The sequence below is a fragment of the Haplochromis burtoni genome, unplaced genomic scaffold (genome assembly GCF_018398535.1).
Source record: "Haplochromis burtoni strain Fernald_Lab_line unplaced genomic scaffold, NCSU_Asbu1 Contig_100, whole genome shotgun sequence".
NCBI lineage: Eukaryota > Metazoa > Chordata > Actinopteri > Cichliformes > Cichlidae > Haplochromis > Haplochromis burtoni.
In genome coordinates, this window is record NW_024582461.1 from 123,675 (window position 1) to 144,614 (window position 20,940).

Below are 20,940 nucleotides of genomic sequence, written 5' to 3' on the forward strand. Positions count from 1 at the left end.
TTAGGGATTGGTCTTCAATATTTAATGAGGTAATGGACTTTTGACACACTAATTAACTAATGAAGTAAGCTCACTTTTCTCATCAAAGACTGGACCCTCTTGTAAAGGGATTACCTCATGTGCTCCCAAACTTTGTTCATTACACTGACTCCAGCCTGTAATCTAGTTAATTCAACTGGTATTAAGGTTCACATAGTGCAAAGGAGTCAAAAGTTACTGTCTAGTTCCTATGAGTAGAATGACCCAACAACAGCAGGAAGGGATGGAATCTTTAATGTTTGTTTAACTCAGGAAAACCTGTTTAAATCTGAAATGAATACTGAGTTTAAAGAGATCCAGCAGTGTCTGGTCATTTTCTTCACTGTGCTCTTTCCATTGAATGGCTGCGCTTGTAAATGGATTACTTGCAAATACTGTTACTGTAATTGATGAACATAATGGATGAATCTTATCTGGTTATTTAAATTGGTATTAAGATGCTGAGTGAGGCCGCCAATAAGGATTCCCAAAATTCATTAACTTATTAAACAGCACCTGATACTCATTACAAAAAAGCTCTGCCAAGAAGCGGGAAGTTACTCACTATGCAGGCTGATCAGGCCAGATAAGGATATAAGGTACAGGGAAAGAGAAAACAGCTATTAAAAAGCATCAACTGTGGCTCAGGCAACGCCCAAACTTAGCAGTATTAAAGCCAGCCCTAACGTGAACTGCAGTATTTTGGATCACCCAGTTAATTTTCTGAGAGTTACCTAGTCATAGTGGCTGTAAATAATGAACAAAATACAACCAATAAGGTAGGAAAGTTTAATGACAGATGAGAAGAAAATTTGTAGTCCTTCACTTTCAATTTAAGTTAACTTTGTTGTCAATTTTGTAATATGTGCATACACAGGGTAGAAATATAGTTTCTCCCTGGACCCACTGTGTGCAAATTTAAATATATTCTTATCTTAAAAATAAGATACAAATAAGATAAAATACAGAGCTACATAAATGTGATAAATAGATATTAAAATAAATATGAAGTATCAAAGTATTAAGAAAAATTACACAAGACATATCAAAGCCAATATATGATTACTGCTGTCTATGTATAAAAATATGAGCTGTACAAGGTATCTTAAAGATAGGTGTATTTATAAAATTTGTTAGACAGCAATTCAAATCCCCTCGTGAAAGTAGGGAGGTCAAAAAAAGAAAAACTGAAAATAAATAAATAAATAAACATTTAGACTACCTTTATGGTTAGATGTTGCTTGGCCCTAAGACAAGCATATACGGTACAGTATATGGAGAATACCATGAGTTAACTAGGAAACTATTAGGAACTCCAGAATAGACTTTTGTGCATGGAAAGATCATTAATAATATGGGTTTTTATGTCTGAGACAGGTTGGGTTGTGCTGTAAGTGAGATGTTGATGGTTTAGAAGAAGAAATTGTTTAAATGACCTCAGAGAGATGTATAGGAGTAAAAGCAGTCCGTGGTCATGGAAAGGATGTGATACTTTTTGGCTGTCTGTCTAATTGTGTGAATGTCATCACTGCCTCAGTGTAGTGTACAGATTACTTGTGGCTTCAGACTGGTAGTGCACTCTTAGTCCATAGGTGCTTCACAGAGCTTTGCAGACTCATGTGATATAATTTGGGGTACTCACTGTTGGTTCTTTGAATTATCGCCCGCTATCATGACATACAAAGAGCTTCTAACTGAGGGTTATAAACAATTTAAACTGTCCACTGCAGCCTTTGTCTGTGGTTCTTATGGATGCCTTTTTCATCTTTGATATATTTTCAGTATTTTTCTTGTACATTGTGAATTCTTTTCTGTTTTTTTTTCTTTCCAGCAATGACCTTTTGGCTTTGTGCTGAACTGCATGTAAGTGCATCTCCAAATATTCTGCCTTACTGGAAAGCCAACAGTCCATCCTTGCATTGCCCAGAACTACAAAACAGAAAAACAGGTTCATAATTTGACTTCAAACAGAAGTAGTTTTGAGTAATTTGGAAGTTTTAGTTGTTATTGATATAACAACAACAACCCACAGTATTACCTGGGATTGTTGCCATTGTTTGGTAAGTAAAAGAACATCTTCAAGCAAGGTCCTATTGCTGCCTTTGCAGGAACTGGTTTACCAGTACTAGGCATAATTTATATGCATTCATAATGAGGTAATTGGCTCCTGACTTGTCTAATTAATTAAGAGCATGATCTTTATTATCCAGCAGAGCAGTCACTACATCTGACAAATAGATTAACAGTCTCAGTTTTCCAGGCCTCCAGTATGTCCAAACTATGCAGTGAAGAGTGTAGCATCAAGTGTGTCTATTACAACTTTGCTACAAGTTTGTAGTAATTCAGCCTAATATGCTGACATGGACTGCTTTAATCATCTGGAGGCCAATTTCAGGAGCCAATGTCAAATCCCAGCCAAGCAAAGAAGACAAAAATCAGAATGCAGGCTACAATATGTTGTCGTTAATCAGTATTTATAACAATTCATATTTGCAACATGATGTCACATCATTTTGGAAACACCCAGATGGCTGAAGACACAGGCTGCCTGCTTGTTAATTTTACTAGGGTTGAGCTGGAAAATAATGGGTAGTTATTTTTCCGGCTCAATAACTATCCATTTTATTAACGGACAGTTATTAAAATGGATGCACTAACATACAAACTCTCAGCATGTTCATGACTGCAGGCATCACGTAGGCTGGAGAAATGAATGCAAACTATCCTCTCTGACCCCAGTCACATAATTGCTTTGGCCAAACTGCACCAATGCTTAACTTGGTGACAGCAAACATGTTGTAAGAGGTCAGTCATATAAATAAACACAATAATATGTGATACGATATTTCGTTAACCTAATAAAAAGATATTGCAGACTTGTCACTACTTCCTTGCTTAAAGTGACCGTCTAGCCATTAAATGAGTGACACTGTGGAATGTAATGAATGACACATTAACTTTAGCTAATTAGCGCTCACCTTTGCTGAATAAACAACAGCATTATTGACCCTTCCGTCTGTGCTCTCTCAGGTCTCTCACTCAGTCATTTGAGGGGGACTGGAATTCAAAACTGTAAATTAGCTTCTTCTAAATGATTAAAGCAGGTGAGCAGGGGTTTGACCCAACAGTGCTAACCACTGCACAACTATTTATCTCTTTGTCTTGTCTTCCTCCATTCAGCCCAACTGACAGCAGATGGCTGCCCATCCCCCTTCCTTTTAAAAGGCAGTTTTTCTTTCCCACTGTCAAAGCTCTTGCTCACAGAGGAACACATGATTGTTGGGGTTTTATCTGCTTTCTTTGTATTATTGCAGGGTCTCTACCTTACAATATAAAGCACCTTGAGGCAACTGTTGTGATTTCGAGCTATATAAATAAAACAGAATTGAATTGAATTGCACCATCATGCTGCCAAATGTGTCACTAGGGCATGTGAAAAGGCCCTTTCCATTTTGACACTGGTTTCCTCAGCAATGCTTGTTCTTCCAGTGACAGAAAAAGGTGTTCTGCTGATGGGTTTAGTGTTTTGTCACCAAACGCTAGACTATGGCACACAGGCAGACACATATACCTGAAGAATGCATCTACTTTTTCTTGGATGCTTGAAATATTCAAATTTGATTTTCTGAGTACGTGGCTGCAGGTCCAGGTAGGCCTGCCTGTGCTCTGGGATGGTGGAAAGGATACCATAGCCAGATAATGAAATCACATGGTGTTGCTGACAGGGAAGTAAATTAGCAGCTACTTAGCACTTGTTTAAGAGAAACTGCTGTGTGGTTGTTTAGCTGAATATTGGCGTCTTCAATTTGAACTGCGTTTTTTTCCTTTTCCAACATGTTTCTTTTGCTTTTTTAAAACTTCTATCCTAACCTACACTAAACACTAAGCAGAATAAAAATGTCTGTTCTTCTTTGCTCACAATTGGTTTTAGGGTTTTTTGCACTGACATTGAATAATCCGACCTATGATCATCTTCACCAAATGGTAAACAATGGATTTCATTGACTGCTGGTCACTGGTTGAGACTTTAGAAAGACCTTCACATTAGCTGTACAATTTAAATTTAAAAAAGCAACAAAAATAATTTAAGTAAATTAAATCCACTGTGATTTGCAAGCAGGAATGGGGCAAAAAAAAACAAAACAACAACAACTAGATTTTTTTTTGTCTTATATCAGTTCCAGCATTCATCAAACATTCTGATATTACTACCCATGAGTACTGAGTTGACATTTATAGTTTGCATGGGTAATACTGCAAACTTTGACACATTATCTTTAATTCATCCATTCTTTCTTTCCAAAATAAATTTAATTTGACAAAAAATATCATTGTTAATATCAAAATCCAGGAAAAACAGCACTTGTTATTTTAAGTACAGTTTTGCATAGTTTTCCTTGGCATTAGGCAGATATCTTAATCCAACATGAAGAACTTGTCACAGTTCTTTTGTGGATTTAGGCCGTCTCAGTGTCTTCGGTCTCTTTACATAATCCCATACTGAATCCATGATGTTTACCACAAAGCTCTGTAAGTGAGGGCCAGACCATCTGTTCTTCTTGTTCTTCTTATGGCTTTTTTTTAGTGCCCATCGCTGTATGTTTGTAGTTATTAGATTTGCCATCCTGCTGAAGAATAAATTGCAGGAACTGGCAACACGTTCTCACTCCCAAAGCGTAACATTTTACGCTAGGTGACAAATCGTCAACATATTACGATTTCGGCTACCCACCACGTTCCTAAATGACAACCTCGGAAAAAACAGGAAATATGAGAACCGTCTGGACTCCATCTACACATGTTCGCTCTTTTTCTTCAAATCGCTTAGAAACACGCTATTTAACATCATTATAGTCCTGGTTAAGATCAGGAATAAGGTTATGGTTAGGGCTAGGGATAAGGTTAGGTTTAGGGCTGGAATGTCTATTACCGCGGGAGCGTCATTGCACTGGATTCCAGCCATAACCCGCCGTGTACCACAAGAACGCCCAAGGTCTCCTCCGGGACGTGACAAAACGTCGACATGTTACGCCTCGGGAGTGAGAACTGGAAACCAGTCAGATGTTGTCTCCCTTGAGCTTAAAGGAACCCAAACATCAACATCTAAAGTAAAGGTTTAGCACAATGCAGAGCCAGATGAAGCATATATACAGGTCCCTGAATAGACTAAAGATGTTGCAGTTCATGAGCTGTGCCTTAACAAAGTGTGCTTTGTTAAAGGAGCACAGCAGGAGAAAGAGAAATGATCTTTCCAAATTATGGGAAAAAACTCATCTTAATTGTGTTGCTGTATGCACAATAGAGCAAATGCAATTTCATTGAAACATAATTGCAATCAGCTTGAGGTTAAGGTCATGGAAACACTGACTTTAATGAAAAAATGACTACACATTTTTTTAACCCACAATAAAGTGCAATAAGAAGAAAGGGTAATCTAGCAATTAAGCAAATCTGTTAAAAACACATGCTTGTAAGAATTCCCATTGATTTCAAGCAGAGATTTTTTTTTTGAGAGTAGGTGTCAGCATAGATTTTGTGTCTGATCACAGTGCACACATGTGACTCACAATCAGAGATTTACCAGACTTATCATACCCAAAACTATATAATTACACAAATTAAAATCACTTGTTTTTTCACTAACACTTTACAATACAGCCCATGACTAAGCTCAATGAGGAGAGGACTGTAAGGGTTTCGAGTCCTGTGGTGTTAATGGGAATGTGTCCCGTGAAAAGAAAGAAAGAAGAATGCACAAAGCATCTATTTATAGCATTTACAGTATGTTGGCATTGTTGGCCTTTTACAGCATGTCCTTTTTTCTTCTTCTGGTCTTTTTGTAGTGGAAAAGGAAGTGAATAGACTAGGGCAGACTAATGGGACTAATCAACACGGCGCTGCGACGTGTGGGCGTATCCATTCTATTTCCAATTTCAGGACACAGGCACAAGTTCAGCGATGATAAATCACTGAGGTTTGTGGGTCTCTGTATCAAAACACCACCTGATATAGCGGTGCAAAAAGTGCTGGTGACTTGAAAAACAGTTTATTTTTAGTTTGTTTCATTTTATAAATAAACTGCAAATATCACCTGCCAAGGTTTACGACACTCTTGCATGTGGACAGGGTTGAGTCTGCCCACTAAGAAATTGTGTGGAAAACCTTTGTGAACACGAAGTCTGAAGCTTGGCCTATGCTAAAGTTGTGACAGAAATTTGAGACCGCCAAGAATTTCTGTCTTGTTTATGAAACGCAATGGTCTATGAGTAAAACGCTCCCAGTTTAAATGGATGAATAACAGGTAAAAGCCTACTCTCAATGACCTAGTGACCATCATTTGGTAAAAGTCATGGTTTTATTTACTAAATGCTTCCTAAGAAAATGTGGAGGAAATAGGATCGCCAAGTAACAAGTGATTATACTCAGAGATTATGGGCTGAATTCTCAGATCCTCTTAGCCCATCTTCATCATCCCCTTGGGGCTATATAACTGTGGCTGCTCAGTGGTGTTTAAGAAGTTAGAAAGCAGACTCTGCTGCATTAACAGTGCTCCAAGAAGCTTAGCTGGACAACTGATCAGCAGAGATGGCTTGGGATGGAGGACTTGAGCCTAATGGCACAGAGGGCAAAAACTTCTACATCCCCTTGAACAACAAGACAGGACTCGTGAGGAGTCCTTTTGAATATCCGCAGTATTATTTGGCAGATCCATGGTTCTTCAGATTGCTTGCTTTCTATATTTTTTGCCTTGTCATTACTGGATTCCCCATCAACTTTCTGACACTGCTGGTCACCGCTCAAAACAAGAAGCTCCGACAACCTCTCAACTTTATCCTGGTTAATTTGGCAGTGGCTGGACTGATCATGGTCATATTTGGATTCACAGTCACCATTTTTTCTTGTGTCAATGGCTATTTCGCCTTGGGTCCTTTGAGCTGTGCTATTGAAGGATTCATGGCTACAGTTGGAGGTAAAGTTTTGGAATTTCAGGCAGATTTAAGAAACTGTAAAAGGTGACATGGTTTAAAGGTTCTCATCATACATCCCGCTCTCTTTCCTCTCAACAGGTCAGGTATCTCTGTGGTCTCTTGTGGTTCTTGCTGTTGAGAGATACATTGTGGTCTGTAAACCCATGGGAAGTTTCAAGTTTACAGCTACCCATGCAGGAGTGGGTTGTGCTTTTACCTGGATCATGGCTTTGGCCTGTGCTGCCCCCCCATTGTTTGGCTGGTCAAGGTACTGAGATATTTACTCAAAATTCTGTATCCTACCCATGTCTGGAATGGCAGTCAAGGGGAATGGAAATGTCTTTTATTTTAGGCGTTTCAGTCTAATTCTAAAAAAATTTAGTTGTTCCAGATAAGATGATAATATTAAATTCCCAAAGCTTGAATTATAAAAAGCTGAAAAACATAATTCATCTTTCATTCATAAGACATCAGCTTACACATACCCAAACTTTTGTTGATTACTCGTAAATCCTCTGTTTGTGCAAAGGAAGGGCTGAAAAATAGAATAGAATAGAACAGAAGAGCCCTTTATTGTCATTGTACAAGTACAACAAAATTGTGGGTGCTCCACAAGAACTGTGCTAGAATAAAATATAATAGTAGACAGCAGGAATACATAGGATAAATATACAATCAAGAGGAACGTACAAAAAAAAAAGAGGACAGCTAGCACAAATGGTAATATGCTAACAAAACAAACACACAAACAAACAACAATAATGATAAAATAAGAAGCAACAAAGGAGCAAAGGAAATAACAAAGGGAAGTAATAAAGGAAAACAAACTTAAAGCAGCACAACGAACTCAAAAATTTGAAGACAAGAACTAGACACTTCATAAATACAGTCTCCTGACTTAAACCTCAAGGATTGGATGGATGAGTGAAAGCATAGCAACCAGCAAGTGCAGCACATCTGTGAGAACATCTGCAGTGTTTGAATGAACTTTCCAAACTAGTCAAAAAGTCAAAAAAAAAAAAAACCTACATAAAAATACAGTTACTCTCTGCTTTAGTTTGAGGATAGACTGAATTTCAGTAGCATCAATCCTCCACCGGCGGTTCCTATTTTAGCTGTTATTTAAAACACTTGAGGTACATCTTGTCTCAGCTTTGTTGTAATATTAACAAAATTATATTAAGAGACTGTTTCAAACCATAATGATGACAATGTTCTGGTTTGTTCAGCTTTTTTGCCCCCAATAAATAGTTTTGTTTAAATCAGTTGATTATTTGCTATTTTCTCTGGAAGTACCTCAAAAACATGTACTGTGTACATATAATGTGTACCTCTGACTGAAGTATCGCTGTAACATTTCCAGAGAATATGCATCTTTGGGATTTAAACTGCTTCTCTTGATGAAGATTTGCTGAGTGAAATATTTCTTCCTCCTGTTCTACTTTTTGAGAACTTCTGTGGATGACACAGAGGATTTACAAACAGTCTTGGCACCAGTTTAATAAATGGTTAGCCTTTGCAAATCTCAAGGAGGCTGGCATCTCTCCCTTTGAGGTGATATCATTCACTTCAACCGGTGGATGCTAAAAACCTCTTCTTTTTTTTTTTTTACCTGATGCTTCATATTCAACTAACCTTTTATGTATTCCCAGGTACATTCCTGAGGGAATTCAGGTTTCCTGTGGACCTGACTACTACACTCTGGCCCCAGGATACAACAACGAATCTTATGTCATATACATGTTCACCTGCCACTTCTGTGTCCCTGTCTTCACCATCTTCTTTACCTATGGAAATTTAGTCTTTACAGTGAAGGCCGTAAGTGATGTTTATTTCAATTAAATGTTGTTCCTCTATATCCAGATGTTTTTTGTTGTTGTTGTTGTTGTTCAGAATATTAGAGCAATGTTGGAGATAATATCTAACATTGCTCTAATATTCTGAAAAAAACAAACATCCTTACCTGCTGACATTTTGGTCACATATTTGAACTGATCAGCCTTCATGACCTAAGCCATGTCATCGAATAGTTTTAGCATCAACACTGAATTCAGCACAGACATTATCTAATGATTTCTTTATCTACAGGCTGCATCCCAACAGCAGGACTCAGCTTCTACCCAAAAAGCTGAAAAGGAAGTGACACGCATGTGCATCCTGATGGTTTTCGGCTTCCTCTTGGCCTGGACCCCATATGCTTCCTTTGCTGCATGGATCTTCTTCAACAAGGGAGCTGCATTCACAGCCACAGCCATGGCTATCCCTGCTTTCTTCTCAAAGAGCTCAGCATTGTTCAACCCCATCATCTACATCCTCATGAACAAACAGGTCAGTTTATTATTATGATCCTGCAAATCAGCAGTTATGGGGACAAGTAAGCAGCTACGATCTGTCCTCATGGCTGCATGCAATTATCGTGTAATGTCTTATAAACCCTATTTTTAATAGTTTTCATGGCAAATATTTATTAGATTCAGGCTCATTTATTGGATTCTTTGCTTTGGGATGATCACAAAGACCACACTGAAGTTTCCTTCATTCTTTTCTTTTTCTTCATTTTATCCCCATTGTAGTTTCGTAACTGCATGCTTTCAACAGTTGGAATGGGTGGTATGGTTGAAGATGAGACCTCAGTATCAACCAGCAAGACAGAAGTCTCCTCCGTTTCTTAAAAATACTACCTACATATCTCCAGCCATACTCCTTCCTGACTTTTCTCTCATTCCGAATGACTGTCTTGACATGGGCATGAGAAAATGGATACAAGTTCATTTTTATCTGCAGGATTTTACTGTAATTGTTCCTTACTATTGTATGTGAAAACTTGATTCTAAGTTTTTTTTTTTTTTTGATGGGATAAGAATCCCCATTGTATATTTGTGACATAAAGAGGTTTTCGTAGCTTCTGTCATGATATTCTGTTTATATTTTATAAACAAAAGCCTAGGAATAATATATTAAATGCATGCATGAAAAGATTTATTACTTGGTTGTTGCCTTTATTTGAACAGTTCCAGAATTTATCCTTAGATTTTATTTGAAACCACTGAGAGGTTTGAGAGATGCAGAAGTAGATTAGATGTTGTTTATATCTTGTAAAAAGTTCATAAAAAGTACAGGAACAATATGTTTCTGTAGGTTCTCAAGGTCATGACAGTCACTAGACAAGTTCCTAAAATGAAGGTAGCTGGATTTCTTTTTGGTTCCTGTTGACAGTTCAATTCTCATCCAAGAGCCTTCTTAAGTGTAAAAAAACGACCCCCCCAAATTAACCAACACAGAAACACGCACACACACAAAAACAAACAATCAAAAAAAAAATAAAACAAACAAACAAATTCAACAAACAAACAAACAAAACAAAACACCCAAACAAAACAAAACAAACAAACAAACAAACAAAAAACAACAAAACAGACAAAAAAAAACCCCCCCCCAATAAAAATAACAACAACAAAAAAGATAAAGAGTCACAGCTATTTAGCCCCTGCTGGGGTTGTCCACTAGGAGATAGCCCTCAGACTTGCTTACCGACCCTATAATCATTGATCAAGTGATTAGTATTAGTATTCTGAGATTTGAGAGAGTAAAGGAGACCATCTACATCCAGCCATTATTGAACAGAGGTGTTAGCCTGTAACAGCTATCAGTCATTCAGTCTTGAGAACCCTTCCCAGTTCACAATGCCCATTCACACCATTTCCCATCTATATCCTCCTCTTCTGTCTTCTGCCAACAGCAGAGGGGGCAGTCATTTTTAACCTGGGCTTCGACCTGCCCTTTATGATGCAACCCCTCCTTATTTAGCTAGGCTTGGGAATGACAATCCGATTATTAACTCATTCACTGCCAGCCATTGGCAGTGAATGAGTTAAACCCATTGACTCATTCACTGCAATTGACGGCTATAGAGTCAATGGCAGTGAATGAGTTAAGTGATGACGTGACGAATCCTACTTCCGGGCCTAAAGTAGTCTGCGTTTAATATGGCTTTTGTGTTGTTAACATGTTTAATGCTTTGTATTTTCTTCTATTTAATCTCAAAAAGCTCCTAAAACAAGTCAGTGATCACTGTTGACCTCCCTCGGCTTTTATTACCGCTAATCATTTATTTAAGCTCAGTTTTTAAAACCTTAGGATGTAACTACAGCCCAGCCCATGCAGCAGTATATGAATGACTAACCTCGTATTGTGGATGGATTATCTCAGTTGTTCTCCTGGCTGAAGTTTGGTCCTTTTACAGCATCCTGCCATGCGATTACATTTGTTCCTGACCACCGAGAACACTCACGTTAACTTTTATCGAGTGGAAAAAAAGTTAGCTTGTTTATATTATGCTAACATAGCTGTGTCGCTAGCGGTCACGTAGCACATCATTATATACCAGCTAGCCCAACTTCAGTAACCCTACAAACGTCACTGCTGTTTAGTTTTCTGTCTTCATTTATGTTGGAAGTGATAACAGAGCTGTACGTTTTAATTTGTTTCCAAAACCCCGCAGTCAGGACATGCTATATTGTATTTAGATAGAAGCTAGCGAGCTAACTTCCTGCTAACTTCTAACTCCGTTAAATGTCATAAATTCCGTTTTCATGGATGCCTGGATGTTAAACTCAGTTGTTACACCTGGTAGAGCAGAACGCTGATCATTTTATTAAAGATGAAAGACTTAAGACAGTGTTTTAACTCTCAGTAATGCCACAGTGATCATTTGATATATGGACCTGCAGCAGAGTTTAGGCCCAGACACGGCTAGTGACGTCAGACTGAACGATCAGATTACAGCACGGTGGCATGGTGGTTAGCACTGTTGCCGCACAGCAAGAAGGTCCTGAGTTCAATTCCACCATCAGGCCGGGGTCTTTCTGTGTGGAGTTTGCATGTTCTCCCCGTGTTTGCGTGGGTTCTCTCCGGGTACTCCGGCTTCCTCCCACCGTCCAAAGACATGCAACTTGTGGGGATAGGTTAATTGGATAATCCAAATTGCCACTAGGTGTGAATGTGAGTGTGAATGGTTGTCTGTCCCTATGTGTTAGCCCTGCGACAGACTGGCGACCTGTCCAGGGTGTACCCCGCCTTTCGCCCTATGACAGCTGGAAAAGGATAAGCGGAAGCGAATGGATGGATGGATGTATCAAAAAAATTCAAATAAAGAGATAAATAATGAAAGAAAAATCTAAATAAATTGCACAAACATTTAAAAGCGATTTAAAAAATGCCTGATATAGCAAATATGATATAAATTAAAAGACATTAAAATGTAATTATTTTTTAAACAAATTTGTCAAATGGTTCAATAAACACTGCATTTTCAAAAAATGTGAATTTTCTGGTAATTTTTTCATCCTTCAGGTTTTAAAGGGTGAGCTAATTAATGTGTCACATTAAGTAAAGTGAGGCCCTTAGCTTCCTCATTACCCTCACAGTTATTTAATAAAATATACATAAAACATAAATATTTAATAAATTAAAATGACTACAGGATTCTCAACAAGCATTTTAATCACTGTATTCAAGTTACAGACAGATTAATATTCTCATTTATGTACAGCACTGAAACCAACACATCTAATAAACAGATTTTGCAACTGTTTAATTCAGCCTAAAGATTTAATCCCTGAACTTTGTGGAAACACAAATGTTACTGATATAGTTACTGATGTTTGTCACAATAGTGCATACATGCAAACCAATCACAGACTTCTTTTTATGAATGTAATATACAGGAAGAGTAACCACACAAGATAACCATGAGGAGACTCGTGCGAATAGGAATACGAGAATGAGAATGATGTATTGCTATTCAGTGCATACGAAAAGGAACTAACATTAAAGCAAACGGTTATGGTGAAAATGTAATTTGTAAAAATAACCTGTGAGCCACAAGGGTGACATGTCTTGGGCAGATATCCCTGTTAGGAAGCTCTGGGGTGGATGCAGAATGTGATGTAGTGATTGCCTCTGCTGGCTGTCTTCATCCCGGTGTCTCCCTGGAAGAACTGCAGGAAGCAGCAAGAGGGAGATCTGGGCTTCTCTGCTTAGATGACTGATTCTGCAATAAACAGGAATAATGATTGCTCTTTACTGTTGGAGTTAGGAAATCCCTGATTTACTTATTTTATTATTTTTTGCTTTTTATCATATTCTGTAATTAAAATGATAAAGAAATGAAATGATAATAAAATAAATAATAATTGCTGAGACACACTACAGTACATGTTGATATATAGGCGTAGTAGGACAATGGCCAAACTGTTTGTGTGAGACTTGTTTTCACTTTATAGAAAAAAGATAAAATCACATCACCCTTATCCTGGCTTCTTTTACATCTTAGAATTATAGACTTTACTGATCACTAAAATGTCATCTGCATCTAGGTACATAGTAGACCCCATATATGCCTGCTTGGGGGCCCTTCTGGCTGTTTTAATGCTTAAATCTGATGATCACTGTTGGCTTGCCTTTAGTGTCATCAGCTTTGAAATGGGTCGGCTGAGGAGATAAGGCCAGCAGAATAAGTGATTTCCCTTTATGAGTGATTCTGTTACATTTGATTTCTTATTTTTTGGTTATCTCTCTTTATTTGTTTTCCTAATTGCAGCCTTTTGCTCTTTAATTAATTTGCTTTATTTTTTTGTAATATTTAACCTTTTTAACCTTTTATTCTATCCCTTAAGTGTTCTGTCAAAACACTTTGAAAGTTGTTTCTCTGTTTTTAAAGGGATATATCACTTAAATCAGTTTTGTCGTTTGTTACAGTTTTTAAATTTTATACTTTTCATATGTGTAGATGTTTGCTTCATATTTAATGCTATGCACCGTGTGAGGCTAGGATTTTTTTATGCTTGCACAACAACATTAAAGGTCTTGAATCTATTTATTGTACTGTTATAAGTCTGTTTATTGTTTATTCTGTCAATTAACATTTTACTGTATTTTTTGTTTTTCTTTTAACTACCTTTGGTGAGTCTTTTTAAATCTGTTATTTTTCAATTTATCTCCTGTATTATTATTATTATTATTATTATTATTATTATTATTATTATTATTATTATTATTATTATTATTATTATTATTATTATTATTATTATTATTATTATCATTATTTCATATAATTCATATAAAATTTAAATTTAGGTTAATTGAGGTTAGCATGATCAACATGAACTTTATTCCAATGTTGATTTATTAACTCAGAGCTTTAACAGTTGCTAGTGTTCTCAGAGTAGTAAATTTACCTCTTTTACTAACAGGACTGCCCCTCAAAATTTATAATACTACTAATAAAAGCACCTATTTACAAGTGGTCACCGCAGTGGGTGGATGTTTGATTTGGCAGCTTTGCCCTTCTTGATGCAACTCATTAAGAGATAACATTTGAAAGAACTAAACATCATTTAATGTAGATCAGAGTTTTAATAAATGCATTATTTTGTGATTAGACAACAATGTAGCTACATAGCAGAGCGAGTACAACACTGACAGAAGTAGGGCAGGACTCCCAAAGCCTTGAAACATGCTGGCAGAAATGCAGCAGATGAAGACTTGATGAAGGATGAGGTTGATGTTGGGAGGAGCCTTACTGCACGAATGGGAATCCTGCAGGAAGAATGACAGAAGAGCAGTGAGATTTATAGCACATGGGACAAAAACTGATTGGTTCGCAGGAGCAGGGCAACAAAATGATTGGGCCAGAGTGATGACGACAGCGTTGAGTTTGACAGCGTGGGAATATGGAAGTGATGTAAAGAAGAGACCAGCAGCCACCCAGAAAATCAGACAGATAAATGAATAGAGATCTTCTTTCATTTCATTAGCTGGCCACCAATTAGTATACACATCAGTGTTATCACATCAAATTATCAGTCAACGTTGTAATGGTTTGTTAATCTATTTTGTTCAGTAATCTTTGAAAATAACCTTAATTTGTAAGTACAGGGTATTATATAATACCTTATTATATTGTGTACAGGGCATTAAGTAGCCTCTTTATGACCACATAAAGAGGCTACTGTTACAGGGTTGTAGTAAGTCGATGATATTGACACATACAAAAGTACATTGCTAAAAAGCTTTTAAGCTAAAATTTGCGTCAGCATCTCTATACACAGGCTTATAACCACAACGTTTGACATAGTTCATTGCGGTCATGTGTAAAGCAGTGGGATAAGAATTTTTACCTCCAAGTCCGAGTCCATAGCTCTCAGTCATGAGTTGCTGCCCAATGTGGAGGACTTAAAATATCTCATGTTCTTGTTCACATGTGCGTGAACTTGGGTATTTTATTGTATTGTTTACTCCTGCCCTTATGCTGTCACATTATGCTTATATTTCAGATAGATCTTACCAACTTACACATTCCTATGGCATTTATCTATTTTAAAACAACCAGTATAGTTCATTCAACTCATAGCGCTTGGTGTTCTAAAGCTAAGGTGTGCAGCCCTGGTGGGCTTGACTCACTTCTTTTCTTTATTAAGTGGATTAACCTGATCTAGCTTTACCACACCCTTTTGTGTCAGCGCCGTCTTGATTGAGTAACTGTAATTACATGATCTAAAGATGCCTCTTGTGGGAGATGTTGCCCTCTACTGTCAGTAAGGAGAGATATGTGCTTGGCCAGGTTAAATCTTTAGTAGGAACACTAAAATAATTGTAAGCCCTGAACAGCATGGCAGGAATTCTTCATGGGGAAAAAAGCAAGCTTTTCTGTCAGCTGCTATTAGCCAATTTAAAGCCTGATGAATGCAATATTTAAATTATATGCCATTTGCTTCATTAAAAAATTGCAGCATTAAAAAAGACAAAGATAAAAGATGAAAATGAAAAGATGAAATGTAGATTTAATGGTGCTACATCAAGCGTATATCACTACCTTAAATAGCAGGGGGAATTAAAGTAAGCACACATACACTGATACGCAATTTTAAATTCACAAACACTCGTGTTTGTGAATCAAGTTGTCCAAATCAAGTGGTTCGGACTCAACATGTTGACTAGTGCGCATCAAAATATATTCTACATCAAACAGACAATTAAAAAGCAAAATGTCCCGATATAGAAAAATGTGTTTTAAAAGACAGAGGAGTTTCTGTTTTGTGGGCAGAAAGTGAAGTCTTACCCATCACCTTGTCGACCACCAGCATGCACTTACCCAAATAAAAAACAATCGGCTCAGAAAGAAAAAGAAAGACAAATAATACATAAACCAACCTGCTTGTTAATCAGCACACAGATAACAGGACTGTGCACTGTTAACCTCTAAAGGTGATGATGGCACTGAAGGGAGATTCAATGCAGTGAAAGTGGCATATGGTATCCAAAGTACTAGACGCACATCATGACGCACACACATCTCACTTCCCTAACAGTCTTCTGGCTGTAATCCTGTTACTGGGCTGCAAAGTAAAGTGTCTGAGACCAGATCCTATGATCAACATTTGCAACGGTTTACCAAAGATTTAATTAAAAAGCAGCTATAATGTAAATATTTTTGTTTGAGGATTAGTTAGAACTCAAAGTGAATTTAAGTTTCACTCATAACTGTTAATGTGATAAGGAAGACCACAGAAATGCAAGAAATAGATGGGTCATGATAATAGATCATCAACTTCTAGTTGTCGGAGTGTTGCACTCCCTCAGCAATGTTCCCTCTAATTTCAATTGTTCCGTCTGTCCTGCTCACATCTCCAATGATTGTGCACGTTGTCATTAACGTGACTTCACTCCACATCAGCCACGCCTCACTGACTAACACTGCAAAACAGGATTGTTAAAGTATTAATTTTCATTTCAATTCAGGTTAGATTTTTTTTTGTGCGCAACGCAGATTTTCTGTGCGCAGAGACCGCGCCAGCAGCAATAACAGGTAGTAAGCACCTGTGAACAGCTTAATTTTAGCACGGGAATGATTCCACATACACTGCCAGTGCAGTAAAAGCATACCTGAATAAAAAACGAAAAATCATCCTGACAGAGAACAGAACAAAAGGCAGCCAACATCTAAAGAAGAGCTCTGAATGCCCTTCAAGAAGACTGCAGAATTATTCCTGAAGCCTTCTTAAAGAAAAAAGAAGAAAGTTTGCCTATGAGAGTTCAGACTGTGCTGAAGAATAAATGTGGCCATAACAAATACTGACCTTCAATCTTGTTACAATTGTATATTACCTAAGCTGCAACATGACTTCTACTGAACCTAAAGCTTTTCATGTGTTTCAAATGTGCATTGGCAAAGATTTTGAGAACTAAACACTGAGTATAAAGCAGTTGCTGTAATTAAATGCCTTAATGGTCTTGCTCCCCCATACCTTTCCGAGTTACTTCAGCCTTATATTCCTTCACGGACCCTCAGATCAGCTGACCAGCTGCTGTTGGTTGTCCCAAAATCAAGGCTTAAATGTAGAGGAGAACGAGCCTTTTCAGTTATGGCCCCAAAACTTTGGAATACGCTGCCTTTAAATATTAGACAGGCATCTTCGTTTCCTGTTTTTAAAATGCTTTTGAAAACACACCTTTTTTCGATAGCGTTCAGACTGGCTTGAGTTGATATGGTTTTTATGTGTTTTATTATGTTTTATGTGAGTGTCAGTGGTTGTATCTTGTGTTTTACCCTGTGTTTCTGTACAGCACTTTGGGCAAACTTTTTGTTTTTAAACGTGCTATATAAATAAACTGGATTTGGATTTACATGACCTAGTGTTTCTGCAGCAGTTCCAAATGACACATTCTGTTCTTGTTTCAGCAGAAGCTTTACAAAGGATTACTATCAGTGTGACTATACTGTGATGGCAGCTAATCTCAAATGTGCATCTGTGACTTGGATGTTCCACCTTGGTATATTTTTTGGAAATAGCCGGGCTACTACTTCAGCTAGCCATAATTTGCATTAGCTAAATCTTATATTTTGCTCAAGAAAAAAAAAGTTTGGAATTTAATCGAAAATGTCCCTTAAATGTGTGATGTTCTGCTTTGGTTTTAAGCAGCAGATAATCAAACCAGCATGTAAAAGTTAAGCAACCACACCAGTATGTTTCTTTTTATGCATGCATTTATTATATTTACTCAGTCCTATATTTTTTTTTCCTTTTCATATAATGCATAAAAATAACACCACTGGTAGACCAGTGAAATATATGCTCCCCCAAGTAATTGCATGAAAACAATCAACATGTGATTGTACATTCATCAGGTACAAGTGTCACATTTCAGCAGGTTTACAGTTTGAGGTGTTTTTCGTTTACAAGTTCACTCATATTCACTCTCTCAAATGCTCTCACATGCACACAGACACACAATTGCTGTACAACATCATCCCAACAGAAAATGCATTTGCCTTTCTGTTAGTTCACAGATAACATAGAATTCCTTAGTGTTTTTGGTCCAGACTCCATTTGTTAAATCCATTTGGCAAAATGATTCTAATGGGATGTTCTAAAATCTGGAAGCAATCATCAATGTCCATAGATCTGAAGATGCCATCAGGATTAAGACACAGAGGACACCTCTGTCTTGCTTGTTGAAACTGAGGTCTCATCCTCCACCATGCCGCCCATTCCAATGGTGGATAGCATGCAGTTACGGAACTGAAAGACAGCCAATTCAGAAACTCAGAAAATAGTAAAAGACTGAAAAACAGAGAATAAAACTATGAGAATACGTAACACCAACCTGTTTGTTCATTAGCACGTAGATAACAGGGTTGTACAAAGCGGAGCTCTTTGCAAAGAAAGCAGGGAGGGCTGCAGTGAGGGCAGTGAAAGAAGCTCCCTTGTTCATGAAAATCCAACCGGCGAAGCTAGCATACGGTGTCCAAGCTACCAGGAAGCCCATGACCATCAAGACACACATACGGGTCACTTCCTTCTCAGCTTTCTGGGTAGAAGCTGAGTCCTGCTGCTGTGCTGCTGCCTGTTAAGTTTTTCATTTAAATGTAATCAATAATAGCAAGGTGCAATAAATTCCACAGTAGCAATGGCTAGCTTGGTTAGATTAACTGATCTATTATAAATAATTTAAGAACTTTAGCTTCACTTACAGCTTTGACTGTCATCACAAGGCTTCCATAAGTGAAGAAAATGATGAAGACAGGAACGAAGAAGTGAACAACAAACATGTAGATGACATATGACTCATTATTGAAACCTGGAGCCAGTGTGTAGTAGTCAGGACCACAGGAACACTGCATTCCCTCAGGAATGTACCTGTGTGAGATAATTTTTTTTAAAAATCTCATGTATTTCTTCAATAAAATTAGCTTTTATCCAGCTTTTATTCAACATTCATAATATTTCAAGACCTTTACAACTAACTACTTATTCATCTTGTTAATCTCCTTTGTGCAGTATTCTGACTGTTTAAAATCATTATGATGAAATGAAAAGAAATAGAATTTACCTGGACCATCCAAAGAGTGGAGGTGCAGCACAAGCCATTGCCATGACCCATGTGAAGAAAACTCCAGCACCAGCATGAGCTCCAGAGAACTTGAAGCTTCCCATGGGTTTGCAGACCACAATGTATCTCTCAACAGCCAGGACAACAAGTGACCAGAGAGCTACTTCACCTGTAGACAGAAAAGGTGAGTTATTCATTGATATTGTATATCTACCAATGAAATAGAAAGGACCCTGAAAAGATCTGCTTTCTTTATTACCTCCAAGTGTGGCCATGAATCCCTCAATAGCACAGAAGGTGGGTCCAAGAATGAAGTAGCCATTAAGAGCTGATGTGATGGTGATGGTGAATCCAAAGCAGCACATGATGAGTCCAGCCACAGCCAGGTTGACCAGGATATAGTTGAGAGGTTGCCGGAGCTTCTTGTTCTGAGCAGTTACGAACAATGTGAGGCTGTTGATGGGAGTCCCAGTGCAGATCAGGAAGAACATGTAGAAAGCTAGGAGTTTGTAAATTATCGGGTCTGCCATGTAATACTGAGTGTACTCAAAAGGACTTCTAACAATCCCAGTCCTGTTGGACATGGGAATGTAGAAGTTCTTGCCTTCAGTGCCATTGGGCTCAATTCCTCCATCCCAAGCCATCTTTGCTAGTCAGCTGTTTAGTTGTGTCTGTGTAAAAAGTCTACTTGTGTGGACGGTGACGATGTTTCAAGTTACACCCTGTGATTTTTATACCTCTCCACTAACCCTGTCAAACAGCCAAAATGGGATTAGCGGGTTGTGAGGTAGTGCAGAAGCTAAGAGGTCACTAATTAATCTTAACACCGGATAGACAGGACAGGGTCCAAACTAATTTGCTCCCCTTTCCAAGTCCGGAGGAATTCTCTTAATCCTTACTCGAGAAAGGGAATTACGTTCCCTCAGCTTTTAAAGTCTGAAGAGAAGTTAATCATGAGCAAACACACAAATCATACCTGAAATATGAGAAATGTCTGTGTATATAAAAACAATAACGTGTACTGATTTTAGAGTGTTATATATATTAACTACAGCAGATAATGTTTAGTGATAGTGTGCTTTACACAGTCTGTGTCTTTTAATGTGAGCTATGTATGTGTTGAAATGTATGTGTTGCCTTCTTCTAATCCAATTCACTGTGGGTGCTTTCTTTCCTACAGTGCTTAACTACCCTACATTAAATTTTTTATGTGTTTATTAATTCAGACAAGACCTACAGTCAAGCTCTTTTTACCCTCACAGTCTGTCTCCATATGGAGGAACTTTGGGTGTCATTATCCTGATTGGATTAACCTCAGTATCTCACCTGTGGTAGCTGTGGTGTGGTAAAAGCTTACTGTCACAGGTCGGAAAGAAAATGTCCGGTAAAGACTTAGCCAATTTGTTGTCTTCTTTAAGCTACTGCAACACTATCAGTGGCAAAGAACAGCTAATATCAGTTATCCTTCTGTTTATTTGACAGATAGAAAGGATAGATTATGATTGGGCTACATGATGGAGAAACCACGTCATTTCTCTGTTACCTGTGATTAATTCAGATC

General features: G+C 37.7%; 2 protein-coding genes and 1 long non-coding RNA gene across 3 annotated transcripts; 1 reads left to right on the plus strand and 2 right to left on the minus strand.

The window, feature by feature from the left end:
* The first annotated feature begins 6,520 nt into the window (after positions 1-6,520).
* On the plus strand, positions 6,521-9,952 carry LOC102302638 (green-sensitive opsin). The gene is made up of 5 exons (XM_005927513.3): positions 6,521-6,988; positions 7,086-7,254; positions 8,639-8,804; positions 9,075-9,314; positions 9,560-9,952. The coding sequence occupies exons 1-5, from the start codon at positions 6,604-6,606 to the stop codon at positions 9,656-9,658; spliced, it is 1,059 nt and encodes a 352-aa protein (XP_005927575.1). The 5' UTR covers positions 6,521-6,603; the 3' UTR covers positions 9,659-9,952.
* Positions 9,953-12,540: 2,588 nt separating this feature from the next.
* LOC121814897 lies at positions 12,541-16,468 on the minus strand. The gene is made up of 3 exons (XR_006054642.1): positions 16,200-16,468; positions 14,470-14,585; positions 12,541-13,038 (listed from the first exon to the last, which is right to left on the minus strand). It is a non-coding gene; the product is annotated as an uncharacterized LOC121814897 (long non-coding RNA).
* A 1,547-nt stretch (positions 16,469-18,015) lies between these two features.
* Positions 18,016-20,116, minus strand: LOC102303442 (green-sensitive opsin). The gene is made up of 5 exons (XM_005927514.3): positions 19,639-20,116; positions 19,380-19,548; positions 19,021-19,186; positions 18,654-18,893; positions 18,016-18,568 (listed from the first exon to the last, which is right to left on the minus strand). Exons 1-5 carry the CDS (start codon positions 20,021-20,023, stop codon positions 18,470-18,472), a joined length of 1,059 nt encoding a protein of 352 aa, XP_005927576.1. The 5' UTR covers positions 20,024-20,116; the 3' UTR covers positions 18,016-18,469.
* Between the last annotated feature and the right edge of the window lie 824 nt (positions 20,117-20,940).